Genomic DNA, 24016 nt, shown 5'->3' on the forward strand with positions numbered 1-24016 from the left:
ATTTTTGAATTATTCAAGATTGTAATATGATTTGGTTGCATTATTCAATAGTGTAATATGTTTTACAAGAAAGGTTTCTGTCATTGTTGAATAGTTTGTGCTTACCGGCTAATGGATACAGTGATATTTAAGGTCAATTTGAGCTGCGGTCTCGGACCAAGAATGTTCCGTTGCCAGCCACAAAAAGGGTAAGCAAAGATTATTGATATACTGACAAGACACTTGTCTCTCCTCCCTAACAATGAGAGTTTTTGTCCAGTGGCACATCGGGCTGTCTAGCTCCCGCCTATCCTTTCTTTGGATTGGTGCATACATCTAATTATTTTAATACTTTAAAAAATATTCGATGAGGGTTGTTGACGTCAACCACATGTACTCAATGGAGAGCGATGCTACGCTACTAGCTTTATTTCATGAATATGCATAGGCATCTCAAGACAACTCCAATATAAAGTGTTTTTTCTCAAAGTTACCATCACGTGTCCTACTTATCAATAGAGTAGTAACAAACTAAGCATGACGTAACTTCAATTTGATCAAATAAACCTCACTTAGCAAATAAGCCATACATTTTTTCCGACGCTCATTGACGTCCATACAAAAACTCATTGGTGGGTGAAAAAAACGCCACCTGCTGGAGGGAGACAGATTTTCAGCCGAGTTGGGCCTCTTTGCCTGCTCTCTGAGGTAAAGCAAGGATTTAATGTGAATTGAAAATTAGAATTCTCTTTGCCACACACCATTTTCTTATTTGCGGACAAAAGGAGTTTGGTCACACCAAAATGAATAGCTTTGCCTGTTTGATGATATTGCTTATTGCCTTGAACAATTCCTATCAAATTCCTACATACTTTGTATCAAACCTCAGTGGGTTTAGCCAACTGGATTTCCCAGTTGAAGAGGGGGAGGGAGGAGATAATCACTGTACTAAATGTGTGACTGTTTGAGACACTGTAATGTTGACAAGAGTAGTATACTTTGCGCTTTGAAGTGAATTGATTATTCAATAAACCCTTATCACTTATGTTTATTTTACTTTACATATTAAGAGAGCACAGTTAAATACAACATTGTGTTTCTCTCTTTGGGGTAGAAGTGTGGAAACTAGACTTTTTGTAGGCCTAGACTGTAAAAGCCATATTTCCGTTTCTTACAGTTGATTAAAGTAGGCTACTGGTATAAGAAACTGAAAATTAAATTCACAATTCAAACATATGAATACAGATGTAGGATCTTAATTTGATCACCCAGTTGCAGGATAACTTTCCTGTGATGCAGGAAATGTCAAAAGTTTAAAAGTTTAAATAAGCTTCCACTTTGACATTTGAGACTTGATTTTTACCTACGAAAGATGTATCAACCCCTACAGAAATGTCAATTCATTGTAATCCACATAATAAATCACATTTCCTTTTGCTGCAGGATTGTTTTCCTGCTGTAGCAGACTGGCTCAAATTAAGATCCTACATCTGTATAATCAAATAAAAATTGTCTGTAAAATCCGATGTGAATATGTCCTACATTTGATAAGATTGGCAGGGCAAGGGCTGTCAATGGTAGCATTCCTGTAGGTAGGAGCTACTGTATGCTATGCAAATCAATCTAGGCCTAGATTTATGTGGTAGTGGAGTATGGGCCTGAGGGCACACACTTAGTGTGTTGTGAATTCTGTAATGAATGTATTGTAATGTATTTTAAATTGTTTAACTGCCTTAATTTTTTACGGACCCCAGGAAGAGTAGCTGCCTTGGCAGCAGCTAATGGTGATCCATAATAAATACAAAATACAAAATACTGTATGAGTGTGATTATGAGCCCAAAGAGGGCCATCATCATCTGTGTAGTGGTGCACCATTTCCGCTACATACAAACTATTTAATGTTGCTAAATACAGTTAGACATTAACTATAAAAATATGTGACCCACACTGAAAAACATTTTCTTCAGCGTTTATTGATGCGAATGTCGCGTACAGCGACAGTTGTTAACATATTAATATCTCAGACATATTTCCTGTAGCTCATTAAAATTGTTGTCAATATCTTCCTGCCTTTTGAGAAATTTTTGTTGTCAATAAAGTAATCAAGAAAAACTTTTCTTACCTGTATCTTGTCTATGTTTCCCAGGGGAGGGGTATGTTGCTTATGTGTGCATGCACCCAGTGGAGTGCAGGTAGTAGTTTATGAATAAGCGTATACATTGTCGTGTTGCGATGGGGTGTTTACTTTGTAAGACACATATTTATTTTTTGAGTACTTTTGTGCCAACATGGCAATGTCCCACTAGGCACAGACATCAATTCAACGTCTATTCCACGTTGATTCAACGTAATTTCATTGAAATTACATGAAAACAACATTGATTCAATCATTGTGTGCCCATTGGGGTAGGACAAAAATTGTGATAACGTGGTCTAGTTACCTGACGCCACATGTTTATACAGTGTATGGGGATAGTAGGCCTATATTCCACAAGCACATGCTTTCTGACAAAGAGGAGTATTTAAATCAGTTAATTGGTTTCAGCTCTTCAGATGAGAAGGCCGGGAACAGACAGATGTATGGTACGATATGTCATGTTTGGTCCAATTTATTTCGCTACAGGTTATTTGCAACGTCACACTGAGCCCAAGTGTCTTTCTTTGGAATACATTTTTTTTCTCCTTTAGTATTGAGCACACAAATGCAATCTGAATGACTAGAAATGTAAGTTTACATTAAGTAAAATATTGTGACTTGCTTCAGCTCTTTAAAAGTATTTTTGTGTTAGTTGAAGAAGTTTAAAATGTTTTACTCAAGTGAAGCAGTGAAATATATAGTTAAAGTTAAATATATGAAAATATCTGGTCTGATTACTTTGACAGACTACTATATCAACCTTGGTGTCTCACCTAACTATCTTAAGTTGAATCCACTAATGTAAGCTCTGCTAAATGACTAAAATGTAAAAATGTAACCTTATAATTTTTGGAGTGTTGGGCAGTTAGATCACATATTTCATCACAAACAACTACACTCAGAGTACTACACATTTAATCAAAAGGAATTAGAAAAGGGGCACTTACTCTGGTACAGTTTCATTGCCATGGCCATTCATACTGTACTGAATACTGAATATCCACTGTTAATGTGGATATATTCAATAACAACCCATTTGTACTCTTTCTCTGCTGCTGATTAATTTCCTAGTATTTTTCTCACTTCCCCTATGTCAGATTGTTACAGTATTACTGCTTCTCTACTTACTGTATGGTTTGAAACTTAACGTATACATTTCTAATTATAATACACTAATTATTCTGTAATAATAACCAGCAACATACACAGTTAAATTATTCAACTTTTTATTTTTAAAGGTCAAACTGACACAATTATCCCAAATAAAATATCATCATGGCTGCCTCTGCATGCATGCAATACATCCTCCAGACTTATGCTGCAATCATTTCATCAGAGATTATATATCAGTCCCTCCGGGATTTTGCAGGGATTTTTGTTATATTTGCGGGCAGAAATGCTTGATTTTGCTGCTGCAATTCTGAAATTTTGCATGGCAATATGCAATGATTTTATCCAATTGTTGCGAAAATGTGCTGACGAGGGAAATAGTTTGTTGACGTGTGGCTTGATTGAACCATATATGATTGAACCATTATTTTTGTACTGCGGTGATGGGTCAGTTTTGTGCAATAATATTGAGATGATTTGACTGTTTTATGCAGAAATAGTGTAAAATTGGTAAAAATTTGCAAGCCCTCGCATTGAGATCGCAGAATCGCAGAATCCTGGTGGCACTGATATATGATAATTCCGATTGATTCATACTATGACAAATCATCATTCTATGAACTCTATGGGTTTGGAGAGGCACTTCTCACTATCATGCCTGTTGGTTTGTGGGCTCTCTCTCTCTCCCTCTCTGCCTGTTTGTCTGTTCATGATAGCAACTAACAAAGTCTTAACACATGGAACACACCTTCATGACCCATAATTACTGTGATGAAGTTAAAGACCTTTAAAGCACTCAAATTATCTAGATAGTTTGCCAGGAGTGATGTGCAGGCAGTTTCCAAGAACCTTACTTACAGTCATTTGAACTTCTTTGAATAAAACTCTTGTGCCCTCTTTCTTTCTGTTCTTGACTGGTGGCACATTAATTAGACAGTGATTGTGCAATTAATTCTGTAGCTAGCAAGTATTATTGGCTTCAAAATATTCACTATCAGTTTTTCACACAGTCAGAACTACCCAGCGTTAGCGTTAGATGGCCATTGCTCTCTGTTCTATTGGGGAATGTGCAATCACTGGAGAACAAACTGGATGAGCTCCTGTTCGAGGCTATCCTATCAACGGGACCTGAAAAACTGTAATATATTATGTTTCTTGTGGCTGATCGAGGAAATGAATATACCAGTCAAAAGTTTGGACACACCTACTAATTCAAGGGGTTTTCTTTATTTTGACTATTGTCTACATTGTAGAATAGTAGTGAATACATCAGAACTATGAAATAACATATACATAATTATGTAGTAACCAAAAAAGTGTAAAACAAATCTAAATATATCTTATATTTGAGATTCTTCAAAGTAGCCACCCTTTGCCTTTATGACAGCTTTGCACACTCTTGGCGTTCTCTCAACCAGCTTCATGATGTAGTTACCTGGAATGCATTTCAATTAACAGGTGTGCCTTGTTAAAAGATAATTTGTGGAATTTCTTTCCTTCTTAATGCGTTTGAGCTAATCAGTTGTGACGATGTCTCGCTGGTTTTGCTATGCATTGTCAAGACCGAATGGAAGACTCTGGTAAGACGAAGGGAGGAGGGGCGTGTCTCTTTGTTAACAACAGCTGGTGTGTGATCTCTAATGTTTATAAGGAAGTTTAAAGTTTTTGCTTACCTGATTTAGAATACGTCCTAATAAGCTGCAGACCATACTATTTACCATGAGACTTTTCATCTATATTTTTCATAGCTGTCTGTTTAACACTACAAACTGATGCTGGCACTAAGACCACACTCAAAGAGCTTTATAGGACCATAAGCAAACAAGAAAATGTACATTCAGAGGTCGCATTTCTCATGGCCGGTGATTTTAATGCAGGGAAACTGAAATCCATTTTACTACATTTTTACAAGTATGTCACCTGGTGAACTAAACAAAACCTACAGAGGACATTGACACAACATCCCCAAAATGTCCAAAAAAGTCCTCTGGGACCAATCAGTAACTAGACAAAACTTCTAGGGGACCATGACATAACGTCTTTAGGCAACCATTTTGTGATGTGCCAGGGACGTTGCAACGACTCATTATTGCTTGCAGGGTATCGCCCGTAGCACATGTTTATAGCTATGAAATTATTTGAAAGGCTGGTCATGGTTCACATCAACACCATCATCCCAGACACCCTGGACCCCCTCCAATTCGTATACCACCACAACAGAACAAGAGATGACGTAATCTCTATTGCACTCCACATTGCCATCGCCCACCTGGACAAAAGGAATACCTATGTAACATGCTGACCAGACCGGACACGTCGCGTGCGCGAGCGTCGCAAAATAAATTTAGAAATCCATGTTATTCAATTATTGCTCCCACACTGCTCGCGCGCGCCAACGAGTGCTAAAATAGAACTCATTCCTATTTCTGACGCAGATCGCGCTGCAAGTCCTGCCTCTCGCTTCTCCTCAGTGGTTTATAGAAGTAGGTACCCACGTGCCATCTCCTCATTGGTTTATAGAAGCAGGTACCCACGTGCCATCTCCTCATTGGTTTATAGAAGCAGGTACCCACGTGCCATCTCCTCATTGGTTATACCCACGTGGGTGATAGAAAGACTGTTTTGCCGGTAGTCGTGGTAATACAATGAAAGTTTAGATGCGATCCCCATATAATTTAAACGATGAAAAAGCCTGGAAGGAGGAGAGATGACTAGAAATTATTCGGTTGGCCGTATTATGTGTGGATTAATTGTCGGAGTAGAGATCCTTGTGCATTTCAGGTAAAATAACAACTCAATGTTTATATCCCAGGACAAATTAGCTAGCAACAGCAAGCTAGCTAAATAGGACAAATTAACGTTAGCTAGCAAGTGCAAGCTAACTAGCTAAATTACCATACATGTTTAATGCTTTTTGACCTGTCCCCAAATTAATGTCATTGGTTCAGAGTTTGTTTTGATATTTTAACCTGCGTGTCGTGATCGCGTTTGGTGTGGGGGGGGAAATACATTTATGCACGATAGCGCACGATGGCGCACGCGCGCAGCCGGTTTGGGCAAGGTGTAAGAATGCTGTTGAGCTCTCCCCGTAGATTTTGCGGTGACGTAGTGTCCCCATGAGTGACAGAACACTGAGCCAATCACTGAGCAACTAGAGAACATTACCAACTCTTACACTGTTTTTTCTGCTGGTTGCCCCACCACCACAGAAAGCACTGAGCTAGGCTGGAACACCTGCATTTTGAAGCTGCTTAACTCAAGAAAGCAAAAACGAGACCATATTTGTATGCGACTTTATTAACTCAAAAGTTTTTTGTATTTTTGTTTTGTTTACATTGTTTGCAAACTGATATGTGACATGTATTAATTCAAAAATAACATGCAAAACAGGCCACAACAAAAAACAACGGTGGGGCTCAAACAGGTGAGGTCACCCTGAAGGAAGGGTTGCTACTGATAACAATAAATCATTTTTACAATGTTTAAAGTGGGAACTCTTGCTGTGGCAAGTCTTATTCATTAGGCCTACTCTGCACTATTCAATAAATCGTCTTGCCTCATGTGGTATATATATAGGGCTACCTGTCCTATCACCTCTATTGGCTGCCTGTGAGATATTGTGCGCCTTGACAATGAGAGATGTGGGTGGCCAAACTATTGAGCAACAGTAAATTTAGCAGATTGCGCTTTTAATGCACGGAATTGCGCAGGTTGGTCGTCGCATGTGCGTGGTCGTGGACAATGGTAGACTGTAGCCTATTTTTACCTGCCAAGCGCGCGCTGGGTCAAAAATGATAAAGCGCCATCCAATGAGTGTTGGTCAATCTCACAGATTATTTTTCAACTAGGCCTTCTACAGACAGTGAACTGCTTTACATATTCGGACATGGCTGAATCAGGAGAAAGCGAAGATGAAATCCAATTTCTACGTACGGTAAGTAGGCTAATGCTACGGAGTATTTAACTTTGGTGGTGGCATTTGCGGCAAAATTGGAAGAAGGTTGGGTTATGCAGGGCATCGATACGGTAGCCAGAAATTGAATCATTTACAGGTGTATAATAATCACTGGTACATTCGGCCACAATTGTCAGGTGTAACGTTACATGCTTTTTTACTTGTTAACTTTTTCCCACGGTCACTCACTTGTTTGAAAACTTCTTAAACAAATAAGAAAAGCCAAACCTTTGTTTTCATGATAGAGTTTAGAGTAGAAACTGTTAATTTTTTGTCTATTTGAAAGTTACTAGGCTGTATTGAATGGCCATTACTTGTCTTTAAAACTAACTGTGTGTTGGCTACCATGACATGTTTTGTTTGCTAATGAAACAAGAGTTACAGAATTGTTACTCTCTCTATTGCTCTCCTCTCATTTGAGCGAATAACAACAACCATTTATTTTTATTTTTTGTCACTGACAAATTAATTGCTAACCTTTACTCCAAATTCAAACTCATTAACCTATTTTTGTAGAAATATATTTGTTTATTTATTTTTTCTGTGCAACTACTTGGGCTACAGTAAATTGAGCTTAAGCATTTGTTCTATTTTTAACTGTATTTTCAACCACAGAGAATGATGGAGGCCTATCATTCTCTGTGGTTGTGAGTCCTCTCAGGGCTTGGTATCTCAGCTCTCTGATAAAGACATGTCACTAGTGGAGTGCTGGTTGATGCTGTGTGGGACAGTCACATGCTTCGGTTGACTGGTGAGGGCCGTGGTGACAGGTACTGGTTCAGGCATTATGGTCTCTCAGACCATACTAAAAGTTTCTGAAACTAAGTAACTTTATGCAGTTCATTTTCAGTGTTTCCCCTATGATTTTTTTCAGCAGTGGTGGCACAGTTGAGAGAACATTTGCCAAGGGGCTGAAAGAACATGTGCAGTTTAAAGCTAATTTCCTGCAATTCTACACATTTTGTCATGGCTTACGCGGTGTTCTTTCAGTGCCTTCAAAGTATTCCAACCCCTTGACTTTTTACACATTTTGTTGTGTTACAGCCTGAATTTAAAATAGATTAAATGGAGATTTTTTGTCACTGGCCTACACAATACCCCATAATGTCAAAGTTGAATTATGTTTTTATAAATTTGTACAAATTCATTAAAAATGAAAAGCTGAAATGTCTTGAGTCAATAAGTATTCACCCCTTTGTTATGGCAAGCCTAAATAAGTTCATCATTAAAATGTGCTTAACAAGTCACATAATAAGTTACATGGATTCACTCCCTGTGCAGTAATAGTGTTTAACATGATTTTTTAATTACTCCCTCATCTCTGTACCCCACATCTACAATTATCTGTAACGTCTTCCAGTCGAGCAGTGAATTTCAAACAAAGATTCAACCACAAAGACCAGGGAGGTTTTCCAGTGCCTCGCAAAGAAGGGCACCTATTGGTAGATGGGTACAAATAAAAAAGGCAGACATTGAATACACCTTTGAGCAGGGTGAAGTTATTAATTACAATTTGAATGGACTATCAATACACCCAGTCACCACAAAGAGACAGGCGTCCTTCCTAACATAGTTGCCGGAGAGGAAGGAAACTGCTCAGGGATTTCACCATGAGGCCAATGGTGACTTGAAAATGACTGTGATAGAAGAAAACTGAGGATGGATCAACAACATTGTAGTTACACCACAATATTAACCTAATTGACAGAGTGAAAAGAAGGAAGCCTGTACAGAATAAAAATATTGCAAAACATGCATCCTGTTTGCAACAAGGCACTAAAGTTATAATGCAAAAAATGTGGGAATGCAATTCACTTTTTGCCCTGAATACAAAGTTATATGTTTGGGGCAAATCCAATACAACAGATTACTGAGTACCACTCTCCATAATTTCAAGCATAGTGTTAGCTGCGTATGCTTGTAATTGTTGGGGAGTTTTTCAGGATAAAAAATAAATGGAATGGAGCTAAGCAACAGCAAAATCCTAGAGGAAAACCTGGTTCAGTCTTCTTTCCACCAGACACTGGGAAATGAATTCACCTTTAAGCAGGACAGTAACCTGAAACACAAGGCCAAATCTACATTGGAGTTGCTTACCAAGAAGACAGTGAATGTTCCTGAGTGTCTGAGTTACAGTTTTGACTTAAATCGACTTGAAAATCTGTGGCAAGACAAGAAAATGGTTGTCTAGCAATGGTCAACAACCAATTTGACAGAGCTTGAAGAATTTAGAAAATAATAAATGGGCAAATGTTGCGCAATCCAGGTGTGGGAAAGCTCTAAGAGACTTACCCAGAAAAACTCACAGATGTAATCGCTGCCAAAGGTGCTTCAACAAATTATTGACTCAGGGGTGGGAATACTGTATTTCTGGTTTTAGTCATTTAAGTTTACACTGAAGACATTTGACCAACTATTATATTTTTTTACAATGTTTTTTGGAGTGGTGGCAATAATTTAGAAGTGGTGGCCCGCTGCTGTTAAATTAATATGGGGAAAACTGATTTGGCTGTGGCCGTTATCTCTGTTCGTAAAGAACTTGTGACGGGCCATGTTAGCCTCTCTGCCCTGACCTGACTGACTCTGCAATGCATGATTGAGGTCAGGATCCAATTCAGACCCTTTGAAAGCTTATGGGATATTGACCTTTTTTTATTTATGGCCTGAGTGGAAATGGCATTCTTGACCTCAGCCAGCTCTGAGACCTATTCCTTATTCAGTTAGGTCCCTAAGTGGTTCTACTGTGCAGCGGGACTGATAAAGTCCAGAGGTTGCTGATAGTAGGGTGGAATGGAGTGTGAGGCAGGAGTCATTCAACAGTGACACCTCAGTGGTGGCATCATGCCCTGGGCACTGAGAGGTGTTCCAGTCTGGCTGCTAGTCCCTCCTCTCTCCACAGTCTCTCAGCTCTCCTTATATGGCTGTGACCTGATTCCCTTCGAGTGCACTTTAAAAAGGAGTTAACCACTCACTGTTATACATTGTTGAAGTACTGTCTAAATTCATTTTACAGCATGAAATTATTTCTGTCAGTTTCATTGAATGTTTTTCAGATGAAAACAACTAGCTCACAATATTTATTAACATCAATGTGGTATACTATGTGCCCCTGCCTCTGTCAGAATGATGAGGTGGTGCTGCAGTGCATCTTCACATCCCAACAGGAGCATCTGAAACTGTGCCTGGCTGCAGAGGGCTTTGGCTGCAGACTCTGCTGTCTGGAGTCCACCTCCAACTGCAAGGTATAGCTTCATCCCACAGCATGTTCTTTGGAATCAGAGAATGCCAGATCAGAGGATTGATAAGAGTCTGATTAATCAGGAGTATGTGCACTGTGTTCCCCAGAATGTTCCTCCAGACCTGTCGGTGTGTTCCTTTGTGCTGGCCCAGTGTCTGTCTGTCAGAGCTCTGCAGGAGATGCTGGCTAACAGGGAGGACCAAGCAGCAGGGGTGAGCTAACAGCTTGGGTCTCATTCTAGCCTAACTATAATGGATTTCTGTGAAGTCATGGTTCATGGTTGTGTTCTAATAAGAGCTGTAGTTATGTTGTGTTGTGCAGGCTGGTCAGGGAGGTGGTCATCGCACCCTCCTCTACGGTCATGCTGTACTGCTCATACACTCCTACAGCAGGATGGTGAGCTTTCTCAACCAATCACAGTATCTGTCTGGAGAACTAAGACTTTTCATTTTGTTTGAGTAAATCCCATGAGGAAACCTGTGTGTTTGATTATGCCGTTTATTCCAGTCATAAGGGGTTGTTCAAGGTTTAACTGGACCTTTCTACGTTTTCTTCTTCTTCAGTATCTTTGCTGTTTGTCCACATCCCAGTCTTCGACAGATAAGCTAGCGTTTGATGTTGGTCTGCAGGATGATAAAACAGGTATTTCACATCATTTTAAAGATGTGTTCCAGTGCTTGGTGGAACATCAGAAAGTGCTTGTTTTGATGATGTTTAGATATCAATTCAGTAGGCCTATGAGTAGTATGCCCTTTGTTCTGGCAATCAACCACATTCCATACAAATTACCTGTGTGTCCAGGTGAGGCATGCTGGTGGACCATTCACCCTGCATCCAAGCAGAGGTCAGAGGGGGAGAAGGTCCGTGTCGGGGACGACCTCATCCTGGTCAGTGTGTCATCTGAGAGATACCTGGTGAGTGACCAGAGAAGTGCATGTAGAGATATAATGAGATGGCAGACAAGGCAGGTACCCTTCAAAGAGGAGATAAATAGCTAACGTGCTAATGTTTGAATAAACTTCAATAGTGTCTGAAATAGACCCCAGAAAAATAGCAGGCACTTTATGGATGGTTTATTTAGAAACGGTTTCCATTATGTGAAATCCTTGTAAATCCTGATCTCTCTTGATTCTCCATAACTGTCATGATCTTGTTAAGGCTCTTGTCTTGGTTGTTTCCCTGCAGCATTTGTCCTATGGGAGTGCGATAGACAATACGAGTGAGAGTGGCAGCCTCATTGTGGACGCAGCCTTCCAGCAGACCCTCTGGAGGGTCGCCCCCATCTGTTCTGGGAGTGGAGTTGCTCAAGGCAGGTTGCCTCTTTCTGTCAATACAGAGAACACAACCTAAATGCACATTACAACCCTGCCATTTTGGGAGTGTACTGTATATTGGACATTATTACGTGTTGTTTCTTGATTGTAAATCCTTGACTTTCCTTTGTGTGCTAATCGTAGGGTATCTGAAGGGAGGGGACACGTTGAGGCTGCTGCATGGACACACAGACGAATGTCTGACTGTCCCATCTACAGACCAGGGGGAGGAGTTACGCAAGTAAGTCCCAGAGTCACACCCATACACACGACCAAGCATTTTGATTATTTAAATGCTCCCAATCATTCATTCATGCAAGCCTGTGCTCTCTCATCGCTCATTCTCTTGCTCTCTCTCATGTCCTTAGGGTGGTGCACTACGAGGGTGGAGCAGTCTCCAGTCATGCCCGCTCTCTCTGGAGGCTCGAGATCCTGCGTGTTGGGTAAGTCTCTCACATCTTTTTCCCATACCCTTCATACACTGATTTTCCAAATCCACCCCATAAGATGCAGGCATGTGTATCTGTGGTCGTTAAAGATACGCTCACTTGTATTTGGTCAGGTAGAGTGGTAACGGTAAGATGAGGCAAAAATAATTATAGGATTTGAGTGAGGACAGCATTCCTCCCTCTCCTTACCGCTGCTGCCATAGCTCCATGCACTTACTGCATACTGACTGAGCTCTAACTGACTGAGCATAACAACTATTTCCAACAGCTGGAGTAGTAGCCACACACGCTGGGGTCAGCCATTCCGGCTCCGCCATGTCACCACAGGGAGGTACCTGAGTCTGACCGAGGAGAGAGGCCTTCACCTGGTGGACAGGGAGAGGGCTGACGTGAAGTCCACATCCTTCTGCTTCCGACCCTCCAAGGTCTGAGGTCAAATGCCAAATTCATTGTTTTTTTTGCCTACCCCAAATACATAGACCAAATCTGATAACCAGCGATGTCAATTGTTGATGGTGATCAGAATTACATTTCCACATCACTCTTTAGGAGAAGCTAGAATGTGGCCCAAAGAAGGACATTGATGGTATGGGTGCCTCAGAGATCAAGTATGGAGACTCCATGTGCTACGTCCAGCATGTGGACTCTGGTCTGTGGCTCACCTATCAAGCCATTGATGCCAAGTGTGCCCGCTTGGGAGCAGTGCAGCGCAAGGTAACATAATGTATTTTTCCAGTACTCATTTCTGCTGAACTTCATCACACTGTAGGCTTACTCAGTATTTGAGTCATTGCTTGGACATATGCGTAGCTTTTAGTTGTTTACTTTTTTTCTGTTAAATTTGTACTGTATTGTGTTTTATTGTCACATTGTCCTACGACCTTTTCCCCAGGCCATTATGCACAGTGAGGGTCACATGGATGACGGTCTGAGCCTGTCCCGTTCTCAGTGGGAGGAGTCCCACACGGCCAGACTCATCCGCAGCACCGTCCTCCTCTTCACAGGCTTCATCAGGTAGGCCATCACACAGCCCTCTAGGAACCTGGCTAACTGGGTTCCCCAAGTGAGGGATTTAGCTGAGGTAACAGTGTGATTGGTTGAGAGTGCAGAGTGTAAATGATGGAGCCATTGTGTAGTTTGTGGACATTTGGGCTCGTACTAGCAAGGCCTGGACAAAAAGTCTTGGAAAATCTTGGAAATGTTCTATCTTCTCTCAATCTCCTCTCTTGTTTTTAGGAGACTTGATGGTCTCAGTCAGCGAGCGAACACCCCCTCCTTAAACCTGCCACTAGAGACAGTGGCCCTAAGTTTGCAGGATCTGATTGGCTACCTCCAGCCACCTGGGGAGGGGCTAGGACATGAGGCTAGGCAGAACAGTGTGCGAGCTCTGAAGAACAGACAGAATCTATTTCAAGAGGAGGTAATAGTGATTTCTTTAGCCTTGGGGCCCTTGAATCTATTGTCCCCAGAAGTGGCATGACAAAATACGTTTTCTGCATCTGTATGGTTCAAGGATGTTTTTGTTCGGAAATGTGCTATTTTATCTCTTGATATCTCTTTCTCTTTCAGGGGGTCATCGGTTTAGTTCTTGACTGTATTGACCGTTTACACCTATACAGCAGTGCCTCTCATTTTGCTGCAGCTGCTGGGAAGGAGGCAGGAGATGACTGGGAGAACATCCTCAACTCCTTCTATGAACTACTGGGTGAGAATGACCCACTCAGCATTAAATACTCTGTGTATAAGAACTTCATGCACTACTACCCCACATTCGACTGACTATAAAAATGATGCATGGGAAATCTGTATAGATCTACAAGTAAAAAGTCATACTTAGTTTCATCCTTTGATTTCTATTCCCCTCCAGCTGCTCTTATCAGGGGAAATCGCAGGAACTGTGCCCAGTTCTCAGGCTCCCTGGACTGGCTGGTGAGCAGGCTGGAGGGACTGGAGGCCTCCACTGGTAAGTGCATCATTTTGGGGTTCTACTTTTACCCATGACCTCTTAGGACAAGAATGGTCCCTTTCAGAAAAACCCCATGATTTCACATGTGGAAAATCACATGATTTCACTTGAAAACATGTGTTTTTGGAACACTTCACATGTGATCACGTGAAATACATGTGGTTTTTCCGTAAAGGGGTGACACACATTAGATTTTACATGTAGATGCTGCGACTAAGTTGTGTCTGTTGTGTAGGTGTCCTGGAGGTTTTACACTGTGTCCTTGTTGAGAGTCCTGAGACTCTCAACTTTATAAGGGAAGGACACATTAAATCCATCATCTCTCTACTGGATAAGCATGGGCGGAACCATAAGGTACGTACACTCTCAGTACCTTTTCTCTGTTAAATAATTGTGTTTTATTGAAATATTAACCTGATTTCTTGACATATTAACCTGTGTATGGTTTTATCCCAGGTCCTGGATGTGCTATGTTCTCTCTGTGTGTGTCATGGTATGGCAGTGCGTTCCAACCAGCATCTGATCTGTGATAACCTGCTACCAGAGCGAGACCTGCTTCTCCAGACTCGTCTCGTCAACCAGGTCACCAGGTACACAACCATTATCCACCCTCTGACTCACACTGACATTTCCATTCGTTAATACATACAGTTGAAGTCAGAAGTTTACATACACCTAGCCAAATACATTTAAACTCAGTTTTTCACAATTCCTGACATTTAATCCTAGTAAAAATGCCATGTCTTAGGTCAGTTAGGATCACCACTTTATTTTAAGAATGTGAAATCTCAGAAAAATAGTAGAGAGAATGATTTATCTCAGCTTTTATTTCTTTCATCACATTCCCAGTGGGTCAGAAGTTTACATACACTCAATTAGTATTTGGTACCATTGCCTTTAAATTGTTTAACTTGAGTCAAATGTTTTGGGTAGCCTTCCCACAATAAGAATTGTGGCCCATTCCTCCTGACAGAGCTGGTTTAAATGAGTCAGGTTTGTAGGCCTCCTTGCTCGCACACGCTTTTTCAGTTCTGCCCACAAATGTTCTATAGGATTAAGGTCAGGGCTTTGTAATGGCCACTCCAATACCTTGACTTTGTTATCCTTAAGCCATTTTGCCACAACTTTGGAAGTATGCTTGGGGTCATTGTCCATTTGGAAGACCCATTTGTGACCAAGCTTTAACTTTCCGACTGATGTCTTGAGATGTTGCTTCAATATATCCACATCATTTTCCTGCCTCATGATGCCATCTATTTTGTAAAGTGCATCAGTCCCTCCTGCAACAAAGCACCCCCACAACATGATGCTGCCACCTCCGTGCTTCACGGTTGGGATGGTGTTCTTCGTCTTGCAAGCATCCCCCTTTTTCCTCCAAACACAACGCTGGTCATTATGGCTAAACAGTTCTATTTTTGTTTCATCAGACCAGAGGACATTTCTCCAAAAGGTACGATCTTTGTCCTCATGTACAGTTGCAAACCGTAGTCTGGCTTTTTTATGGCGGTTTTGGAGCAGTGGCTTCTTCCTTGCTGAGCGGCCTTTCAGGTTATGTCGATATAGGACTCGTTTTACTGTGGATATAGATACTTTTGTACCTGTTTTTTTCCAGCATCTTCACGATGTCCTTTGCTGTTCTTTTGGGATTGATTTGCACGTTTCGCACCAAAGTACGTTCATCTCTAGGAGACAGAACGCTTCTCCTTCATGAGCGGTATGACGGCTGCGTGGTCCCATGGTGTTTATACTTGCGTACTTTGTTTGTACAGATGAACGTGGTATCTTCAGTTGTTTGGAATTTTTTCCCAAGGATGAACCAGTCTTGTGGAGGTCTACAATTTTTCTTCTGAGGTATTGTTGGATTTTCCCATGATTTTCCCATGATGTCAAGCAAAGACGCACTGAGTTTGAAGGTAGGCCTTGAAATACATCCACAGGTACACCTCCAATTGACTCAAATTATGTAAATTACCCTATCAGAAGCTTCTAAAGCCATGACAATTATCTGTAATTTTCCAAGCTGTTTAAAGGCACAGTCAACTTAGTGCGTGTAAACTTCTGACCCACTTGAATTGTGATACTGTGAATTATAAATGAAATATAATCTGTCTGTAAACAATTGTTGGAAAAATTACTTGTGTCATGCACAAAGTGGATGTCCTAACCGACTTGCCTAAACTATAGTTTGTTAACAAGATATTTTTGGAGTGGTTGAAAAATGAGTTTTAATGACTCCAACCTAAGTGTATGTAAACTTCTGACTTCAACTGTACATTTTATTCCCAAATATTGCCACTGTTATTTAAAAGAAAAACAGCTTCTGTGAAAGTGTCACCAAAACACCTTAGTTCGTTACATGTAAATTGTGACTAGTAATTTGACAGGATCTCAGCTGTCAATGATTTATGGAGTTAGTGAACCCAAATCATGACATTCTGTTGATTAACCATTTATAATTCAGAAATGATAAGGGATGTTTTTGTGGTAGTAAACTACTTTATATTTTAAAATATATACACTGCTCAAAAAAATAAAGGGAACACTTAAACAACACAATGTAACTCCAAGTCGATCACACTTAGGAAGCAACACTGATTGACATTTAATTTCACATGCTGTTGTGCAAATGGAATAGACAAAAGGTGGAAATTATAGGCAATTAGCAAGACACCCCCAATAAAGGAGTGGTTCTGCAGGTGGTGACCACAGACCACTTCTCAGTTCCTATGCTTCCTGGCTGATGTTTTGGTCACTTTTGAATGCTGGCGGTGCTTTCACTCTAGTGGTAGCATGAGACGGAGTCTACAACCCACACAAGTGGCTCAGGTAGTGCAGCTCATCCAGGATGGCACATCAATGCGAGCTGTGGCAAGAAGGTTTGCTGTGTCTTTCAGCGTAGTGTCCAGAGCATGGAGGCGCTACCAGGAGACAGGCCAGTACATCAGGAGACGTGGAGGAGGCCGTAGGAGGGCAACAACCCAACAGCAGGACCGCTACCTCCGCCTTTGTGCAAGGAGGAGCAGGTGGAGCACTAACAGAGCCCTGCAAAATGAACTCCAGCAGGCCACAAATGTGCATGAGTCTGCTCAAACGGTCAGAAACAGACTCCATGAGGGTGGTATGAGGGCCCGACGTCCACAGGTGGGGGTTGTGCTTACAGCCCAACACCGTGCAGGACGTTTGGCATTTGCCAAAGAACACCAAGATTGGCAAATTCGCCACTGGCGCCCTGTGCTCTTCACAGATGAAAGCAGGTTCACACTGAGCACATGTGACAGAGTCTGGAGATGCCGTGGAGAACGTTCTGCTGCCTGCGACATCCTCCAGCATGACCGGTTTGGCGGTGGGTCAGTCATGGTGTGGGGTGGCATTTCTTTGGGGCGCCGCACAGCCCTCCATGTGCTCGCCAGAGGTAGCCTGACTGCCATTAGGTACCGAGATGAGATCCTCAGACCCCTTGTGAGACCATATGCTGGTGCGGTTGGCCCTGGGTTCCTCCTAATGCAAGACAATGCTAGACCTCATGTGGCTGGAGTGTGTCAGCAGTTCCTGCAAGAGGAAGGCATTGATGCTATGGACTGGCCCGCCCGTTCCCCAGACCTGAATCCAATTGAGCACATCTGGGACATCATGTCTCGCTCCATCCACCAACGCCACGTTGCACCACAGACTGTCCAGGAGTTGGCGGATGCTTTAGTCCAGGTCTGGGAGGAGATCCCTCAGGAGACCATCCGCCACCTCATCAGGAGCATGCCCAGGCGTTGTAGGGAGGTCATACAGGCACGTGGAGGCCACACACACTACTGATTTTGTTGTCAGCACATTCAACTATGTAAAGAAAAAAGTATTTCATAAGAATATTTCATTCATTCAGATCTAGGATGTGTTATTTTAGTGTTCCCTTTATTTTTTTGAGCAGTGTATATATATATTTTTTTATTCCTTCTCACCACCCCTCTGTTTCTGTCAATTCACCATTACTTAGGAAACCACCTGGTGAAGATTTTCCCTTTCCCTTGATATTCTCGTTTTCCATTTCAACACTTGACTGCTCTTTATCTTCTGAGCTCTCAAAGGCAGATTCACGAGCAACGTCTCTGTCACTCCCACAGCTCTTTATATTTTCACCGCTCCCCTGCTTCTTCTCTCTGCTCTTTATGCTCCCACAGCACAGTCAATCTTCCTCTCCTTAAATGTTGTCCTGCTTTGCTTGGTCCACCTATCTCCTCTCCTTAATTTTCATTACTTTTTCTCCATCCCTGCAAGGCTCAGATGCTCCCTCCATCTCTCTCACCATCACTTATTTCTCTAGAGGTCCCAGCCTCTTCTTCTCTCATCTCCTCTGCCATTTTCTCCATCTCCAACCTCCTTTTTTCTTCTTGTACCCTTTGATCGAGGGAACTCTACATCTCTTTCTGGAGATCATCCCTCTTCCTGCCCAACTCCCTCTTTATCTTCTTCTCCCTTTTTAGTTTCTCTCTCTCCATTTCTGCCCTCTGTCTCCCTGATCTCGGCAATAGTCTCCATTTCCATCATTCTCCTGTCTTCTCTCTGTCTCTTTTCCTCTACCTTCCTCTCTCGTTCTGTCACACTTTCCTCCTGTCCCACCAACTCCTTTCTCAGCTCGTCCACCTTCTACAACCGTCAGGGAGCACTCACTCTCGTAGTGCTATTGCTTATATGTTTTCTAGTCTCTATAAAATTAGAATTACATTGTGATATTGCACTGGGTCGTGTTGCCATAGACACTTTTATTCTACAGTTACTTTGTCAACAATCTCATGACGTCATTCTGACATAATGTTTGATAACCATGACTATAGTTCTGTGCAGCGGTGTACACGTCATACAAATATTTAAGGGATAATCAACAATGGTATTTAAGGGATAATCTATGCGTTCTCTGGAACATAATGAATGAGGTGGAGTGGAGCCAACCTTCCACGGAGTTGTATTATTTTCCAGAGAACGCATAGAGCCCAGAGTTGATTAGCCCTTTTATACCATAGCTATAATTGAACACATTTGCCACTAGCAATGTGTTCAATTGCAGGTAGAAATGTGTTCAACATCCACTGAAGTAGCTAACAAGTTTCTAGATAGTGACAGTTGTTGCCTTGGTTACCAAACAAACAGACCTGCTAGTTTAGCTAACCATCAATCAAATGGCAATAATGTTTTCAGTTTTACTTTTGCTTTCAAAAGCAGCATAGAACATGTATGAACTATAGCCATTGAATTGTGCCGTGCAAATATACTGTGCGTTATAGGGAAATAATGCACGCTCCAAAATGCCTTCAAGCCAATCAGAAACGAGTATTCAACAATACCATGTTATAAAATGATGATATTATATGGTACACATATCAGAGATGTCGTTAAAGTAATGATGACCATACCAATAAAACCAATGCCAGTGACCACATACTTACATCCTTCACCATCAAATATACAGAGAAGATGAGCATTTGATTGAAATTAGTTATCATATTTTTATGATCATTTCAATATGATAATATGAAACCACGTGGCTAAGGCAATAGAAAATGCCATCAGGAAGAGAGCAGAACTGCTGTTTTCCCGCGATTAGAAGAATTGTTGTACATTGAGTGCTTGTCAGAATGCATATTTCCCTCCCTATGGCACTCGTAACTTGAATGCACCTCGAGAGGAATATTTCTCTCATAGAACACACAACAAGCTGACTAGGTAAATAGATAAACTATTCTACAATGGGGTTGTCAGATTTCTTTTATTCATTACTCGTTTTGTTTGCAGAGGAAAGGTCAATTTGGACTGTTGTAGCCACTTCAAAGCGCCTCAGCAAAAATATTAGTTAATGTTCTATATTTTTTTGCCATGGTGTCAATGATTTTGCAATGGCGCAGCGCCACAGCTAAATGACTGCAGCGGAAACACTGATTTTAGTATTATTTCACACCAGTGTTTGATAGTTAAATACTTTTTCAGTACCAAGTTAAATACTTTTTCAGTACCAACATGGAGCGTTTCGCTAAATATTTAGGAATGAGAGCTTACTCTATTACTCTTTGTTGCTCTGTACTGGATATTGCTAGGCTATGACAATCAGGATACATAGGTATCTTTATGGTTTCTGATCTCTGTTGAAAGAACTGACAGAATGCCGTTTCAACTGATGTTCTCCTGAATTAGAATCTTCATTCTCTTGTGATGGCATGGTTCTTTCTAACATCATCAACTGTAATGTCATAATCAGTTGATATTGAGGTAGTGATTAAACAGCTTTATGGCCAACAGTATCACATTTAAAATGTAAGAAATAACTATTTGTATTTCATCATCAAAAAGACCTGGCTCAGTATACAGGAATAAGAAGTACTAGCCTACCACATTCCACTACACATCAACATTAAATCATTCTGATAAAAAAATCTATCTAGTTTCATCTTGCCATGTTTTTATTTAAGCCCTCCACATCTGATTGCTTTTCGTCTTTAAAGTTTTTAATGTTTATTGAATAGGGCGCTAACAGTATCACCATTACCCCTTTATTCATCCCTCCTGAACAAAAAAACAAACAATTCCCTCTAGCAAAACAAACAAACAAAATAAGAAACAAACAAACAAATTAAACTAATATCTGTTAGACCAGTCACTATAAGACAAACAAGTGCTCCAGTGTCATAAGTCTTTTGTCCAGTTGCTGAAAGTAATGAGGAACTTCAACAAGCATTTCTCAACGGCTGGCCATGAATTCCACCTGGCTACTCCAACCTCGGCCAACAGCTCCCCCCCCCCCCCCCCCCCCCACAGCTACTCGCCCAAGCGTCCCCAGCTTCTCCTTTACCCAAATCTAGATAGCAGATGTTCTGAAAGAGCTGCAAAACCTGGACCAATACAAATCAGCTGGGCTTGACAATCTAGACCCTCTATTTCTGAAACTATCCGCCGCCATTGTCGCAACCCCTATTACCAGCCTGTTCAACCTCTCTTTCATATCGTCTGAGATCCCCAAGGATTGGAAAGCTGCCGCGGACATCCCCCTCTTCAAAGGGGGAGACACCCTGGACCCAAACTGTTACAGACTGATATCCATCCTGCCCTGCCTATCTAAGGTCTTCGAAAGCCAAGTTAATAAACAGATCACTGACCATCTCGAATCCCACCGTACCTTCTCCGCTGTGCAGTCCGGTTTCCGAGCCGGTCACGGGTGCACCTCAGCCACGCTCAAGGTACTAAACGATATCATAACCGCCATCGATAAAAGAGAGTACCTCAGACTCAGTAGCTTCGGTTTTTCTGATGACTGCCTTGCCTGGTTCACCAACTACTTTGCAGACAGAGTTCAGTGTGTCAAATCGGAGGACATGTTGTCCAGTCCTCTGGCAGTCTCTATGAGGGTGCCACAGGGTTCAATTCTCGGGCCGACTCTTTTCTCTGTATATATCAATGATGTTGCTCTTGCTGCGGGCGATTCCCTGATCCACCTCTACGCAGACGACACCATTCTGTATACTTCTGGCCCTTCCTTGGACACTGTGCTATCTAACCTCCAAACGAGCTTCAATGCCATACAACACTCCTTCCGTGGCCTCCAACTGCTCTTAAACGCTAGTAAAACCAAATGCATGCTTTTCAACCGTTCACTGCCTGCACCCCCCCGCCCGACTAGCATCACCACCCTGGACAGTTCCGACCTAGAATATGTGGACATCTATAAATACCTAGGTGTCTGGCTAGACTGTAAACTCTCCTTCCAGACTCATATTAAACATCTCCAATCAAAAATCAAATCAAGAATCGGCTTTCTATTTCGCAACAAAGCCTCCTTCACTCACGCCGGCAAACTTACCCTAGTAAAACTGACTATCCTACCGATCCTCGACTTCGGCGATGTCATCTACAAAATAGCTTCCAATATTCTACCCAGCAAACTAGATGCAGTTTATCATAGTGCCATCCGTTTTGTTACTTAAACACCTTATACCACCCACCACTGCGACCTGTATGCTCTAGTCGGCTGGCCCTCGCTACATATTCGTCGCCAGACCCACTGGCTCCAGGTCATCTATAAGTCCATGCTAGGTAAAGCTCTGCCTTATCTCAGTTCACTGGTCACGATAACAACACCCACCCGTAGCACGCGCTCCAGCAGGTATATCTCACTGATCATCCCAAAAGCCAACACCTCATTTGGCCGCCTTTCCTTCCAGTTCTCTGCTGCCTGTGACTGGAACGAATTGCAAAAATCGCTGAAGTTGGAGACTTTTATTTCCCTCACCAACTTTAAACATCTGCTATCTGAGCAGCTAACCGATCGCTGCAGCTGTACATAGTCCATCTGTAAACAGCCCACCCAATTTACCTACCTCATCCCCTTACTGTTTTTATTTATTTACTTTTCTGCTCTTTTGCTCACCAGTATCTCTACTTGCACATGATCATCTGATGATTTATCACTCCAGTGTTAATCTGCTAAATTGTAATTATTCGCTCCTATGGCCTATTTATTGCCTCCTCCTCATGCATTTTGCACACAATGTATATACACTAATTTTTCCCCCTACTGTGTTAATGACTTGTTTATTGTTTACTCCATGTGTAACTCTGTGTTGTTGTCTGTTCACACTGCTATGCTTTATCTTGGCCAGGTCGCAGTTGTAAATGAGAACTTGTTCTCAACTAGCCTACCTGGTTAAATAAAGGTGAAATAGAAATAAATAAATAAATAAAATCTCCCCTCTCCTCTTTACCAAAGCATGAGGCCCAACATCTTCCTGGCCCTGGGTGATGACTCGGCCCAGTACAGGAGGTGGTACTATGAGATGACTGTAGACCAGGTGGAGCCCTTCCTCACGGCTGAGCCCACTCACCTGCGTGTGGGCTGGGCCAACACTGAGGGTTACAACCCCTATCTCACGGGTGGAGAGGCCTGGGGGGGCAACGGGGTAGGAGATGATCTAAGCTCCTATGGCTTTGACGGGCTGTACCTCTGGTCAGGTAAGGGAACACTACGAGAAGGGAAGATTAATGAATGTTCGCTGGTGTTATTATGTGCTGGATAGGAGCAGTTTCATTGAAAAAGTCTTCACAATCATGAAGCAAATGCATCTGTCATTTCTGCCATGAACTTTTTGTGATTAGTTTATTATGTTTTATTACATACTCAGGTTACAGGGGAAAGCATTTCATACAGAATCTACGTCTGCCAACTATGAATGTAAAGTCTGGCACTCTATCTGTCCTTTACATCAGGCTGTGTTGGCCGGAGAGTGAGCTCTCCCTATCACCACCTTCTGAGGGAGGACGATGTGGTCAGCTGCTGCATTGACCTCGTTGCCCCCTGCATCTCCTTCCGGGTCAACGGGCAGCCGGTCCAGGGCATGCTGGAAAACTTCAACACTGACGGACTGCTCTTCCCAGTGGTCAGCTTCTCTGCTGGTGTCAAGTGAGAGTATTACCTATGTGTTGTTGGCATACTTTCCGTTCTTTCAATGCATCTACCTATATTTCTGGAGTGCTTTTCTGAAAACACAATTTCCCATTTCTCTATGAATGTGATCTGATTCTGTTTCAATGTCCAAGTAATAAATGTGTGGCTCTGTCTGATCAAATCTATCTGTCTGTCTGGACTGTGTGACCACAGGGTGCGTTTTCTGCTGGGTGGGAGACATGGAGAGTTCCGTTTCCTGCCCCCTCCAGGCTTTGCCCCATGTTCCGAGGCTCTGCTCCCCAGGGTGAAGCTGAGGGTGGAGCCGTGTCAGGACTTCACCCAGGAGCAATACCTTCTGGGCCCCACTGTACCCCTCACCCCAGCAACCTTTACCCCTAGTCCAGTAGACATCAGCCAGGTACCAAATCCAGTAGTACTTTGACCTCTGTACTG

General features: G+C 42.0%; 1 protein-coding gene across 1 annotated transcript in view; it reads left to right on the forward strand.

Moving 5' to 3' along the window:
• Positions 1-7034: 7034 nt before the first annotated feature.
• Positions 7035-24016, forward strand: part of LOC129836413 (ryanodine receptor 2-like) — an 89700-nt gene continuing 72718 nt past the window's right edge. Inside the window, exons 1-20 of the mRNA XM_055902533.1 lie at positions 7035-7161; positions 10305-10424; positions 10528-10632; positions 10742-10816; positions 10984-11062; positions 11222-11334; positions 11606-11737; positions 11859-11974; positions 12102-12176; positions 12451-12607; positions 12732-12896; positions 13075-13196; positions 13419-13602; positions 13752-13887; positions 14050-14145; positions 14384-14502; positions 14605-14738; positions 22889-23130; positions 23386-23578; positions 23777-23981. Coding sequence (XP_055758508.1) covers positions 7114-7161; positions 10305-10424; positions 10528-10632; positions 10742-10816; positions 10984-11062; positions 11222-11334; positions 11606-11737; positions 11859-11974; positions 12102-12176; positions 12451-12607; positions 12732-12896; positions 13075-13196; positions 13419-13602; positions 13752-13887; positions 14050-14145; positions 14384-14502; positions 14605-14738; positions 22889-23130; positions 23386-23578; positions 23777-23981 — 2616 coding nt within the window. The 5' untranslated portion in view covers positions 7035-7113. The remainder of the gene's footprint in view (positions 7162-10304; positions 10425-10527; positions 10633-10741; positions 10817-10983; positions 11063-11221; positions 11335-11605; positions 11738-11858; positions 11975-12101; positions 12177-12450; positions 12608-12731; positions 12897-13074; positions 13197-13418; positions 13603-13751; positions 13888-14049; positions 14146-14383; positions 14503-14604; positions 14739-22888; positions 23131-23385; positions 23579-23776; positions 23982-24016) is intronic.

Source organism: Salvelinus fontinalis, chromosome 37, assembly GCF_029448725.1.
Source record: "Salvelinus fontinalis isolate EN_2023a chromosome 37, ASM2944872v1, whole genome shotgun sequence".
Classification (NCBI taxonomy): Eukaryota; Metazoa; Chordata; class Actinopteri; order Salmoniformes; family Salmonidae; genus Salvelinus; species Salvelinus fontinalis.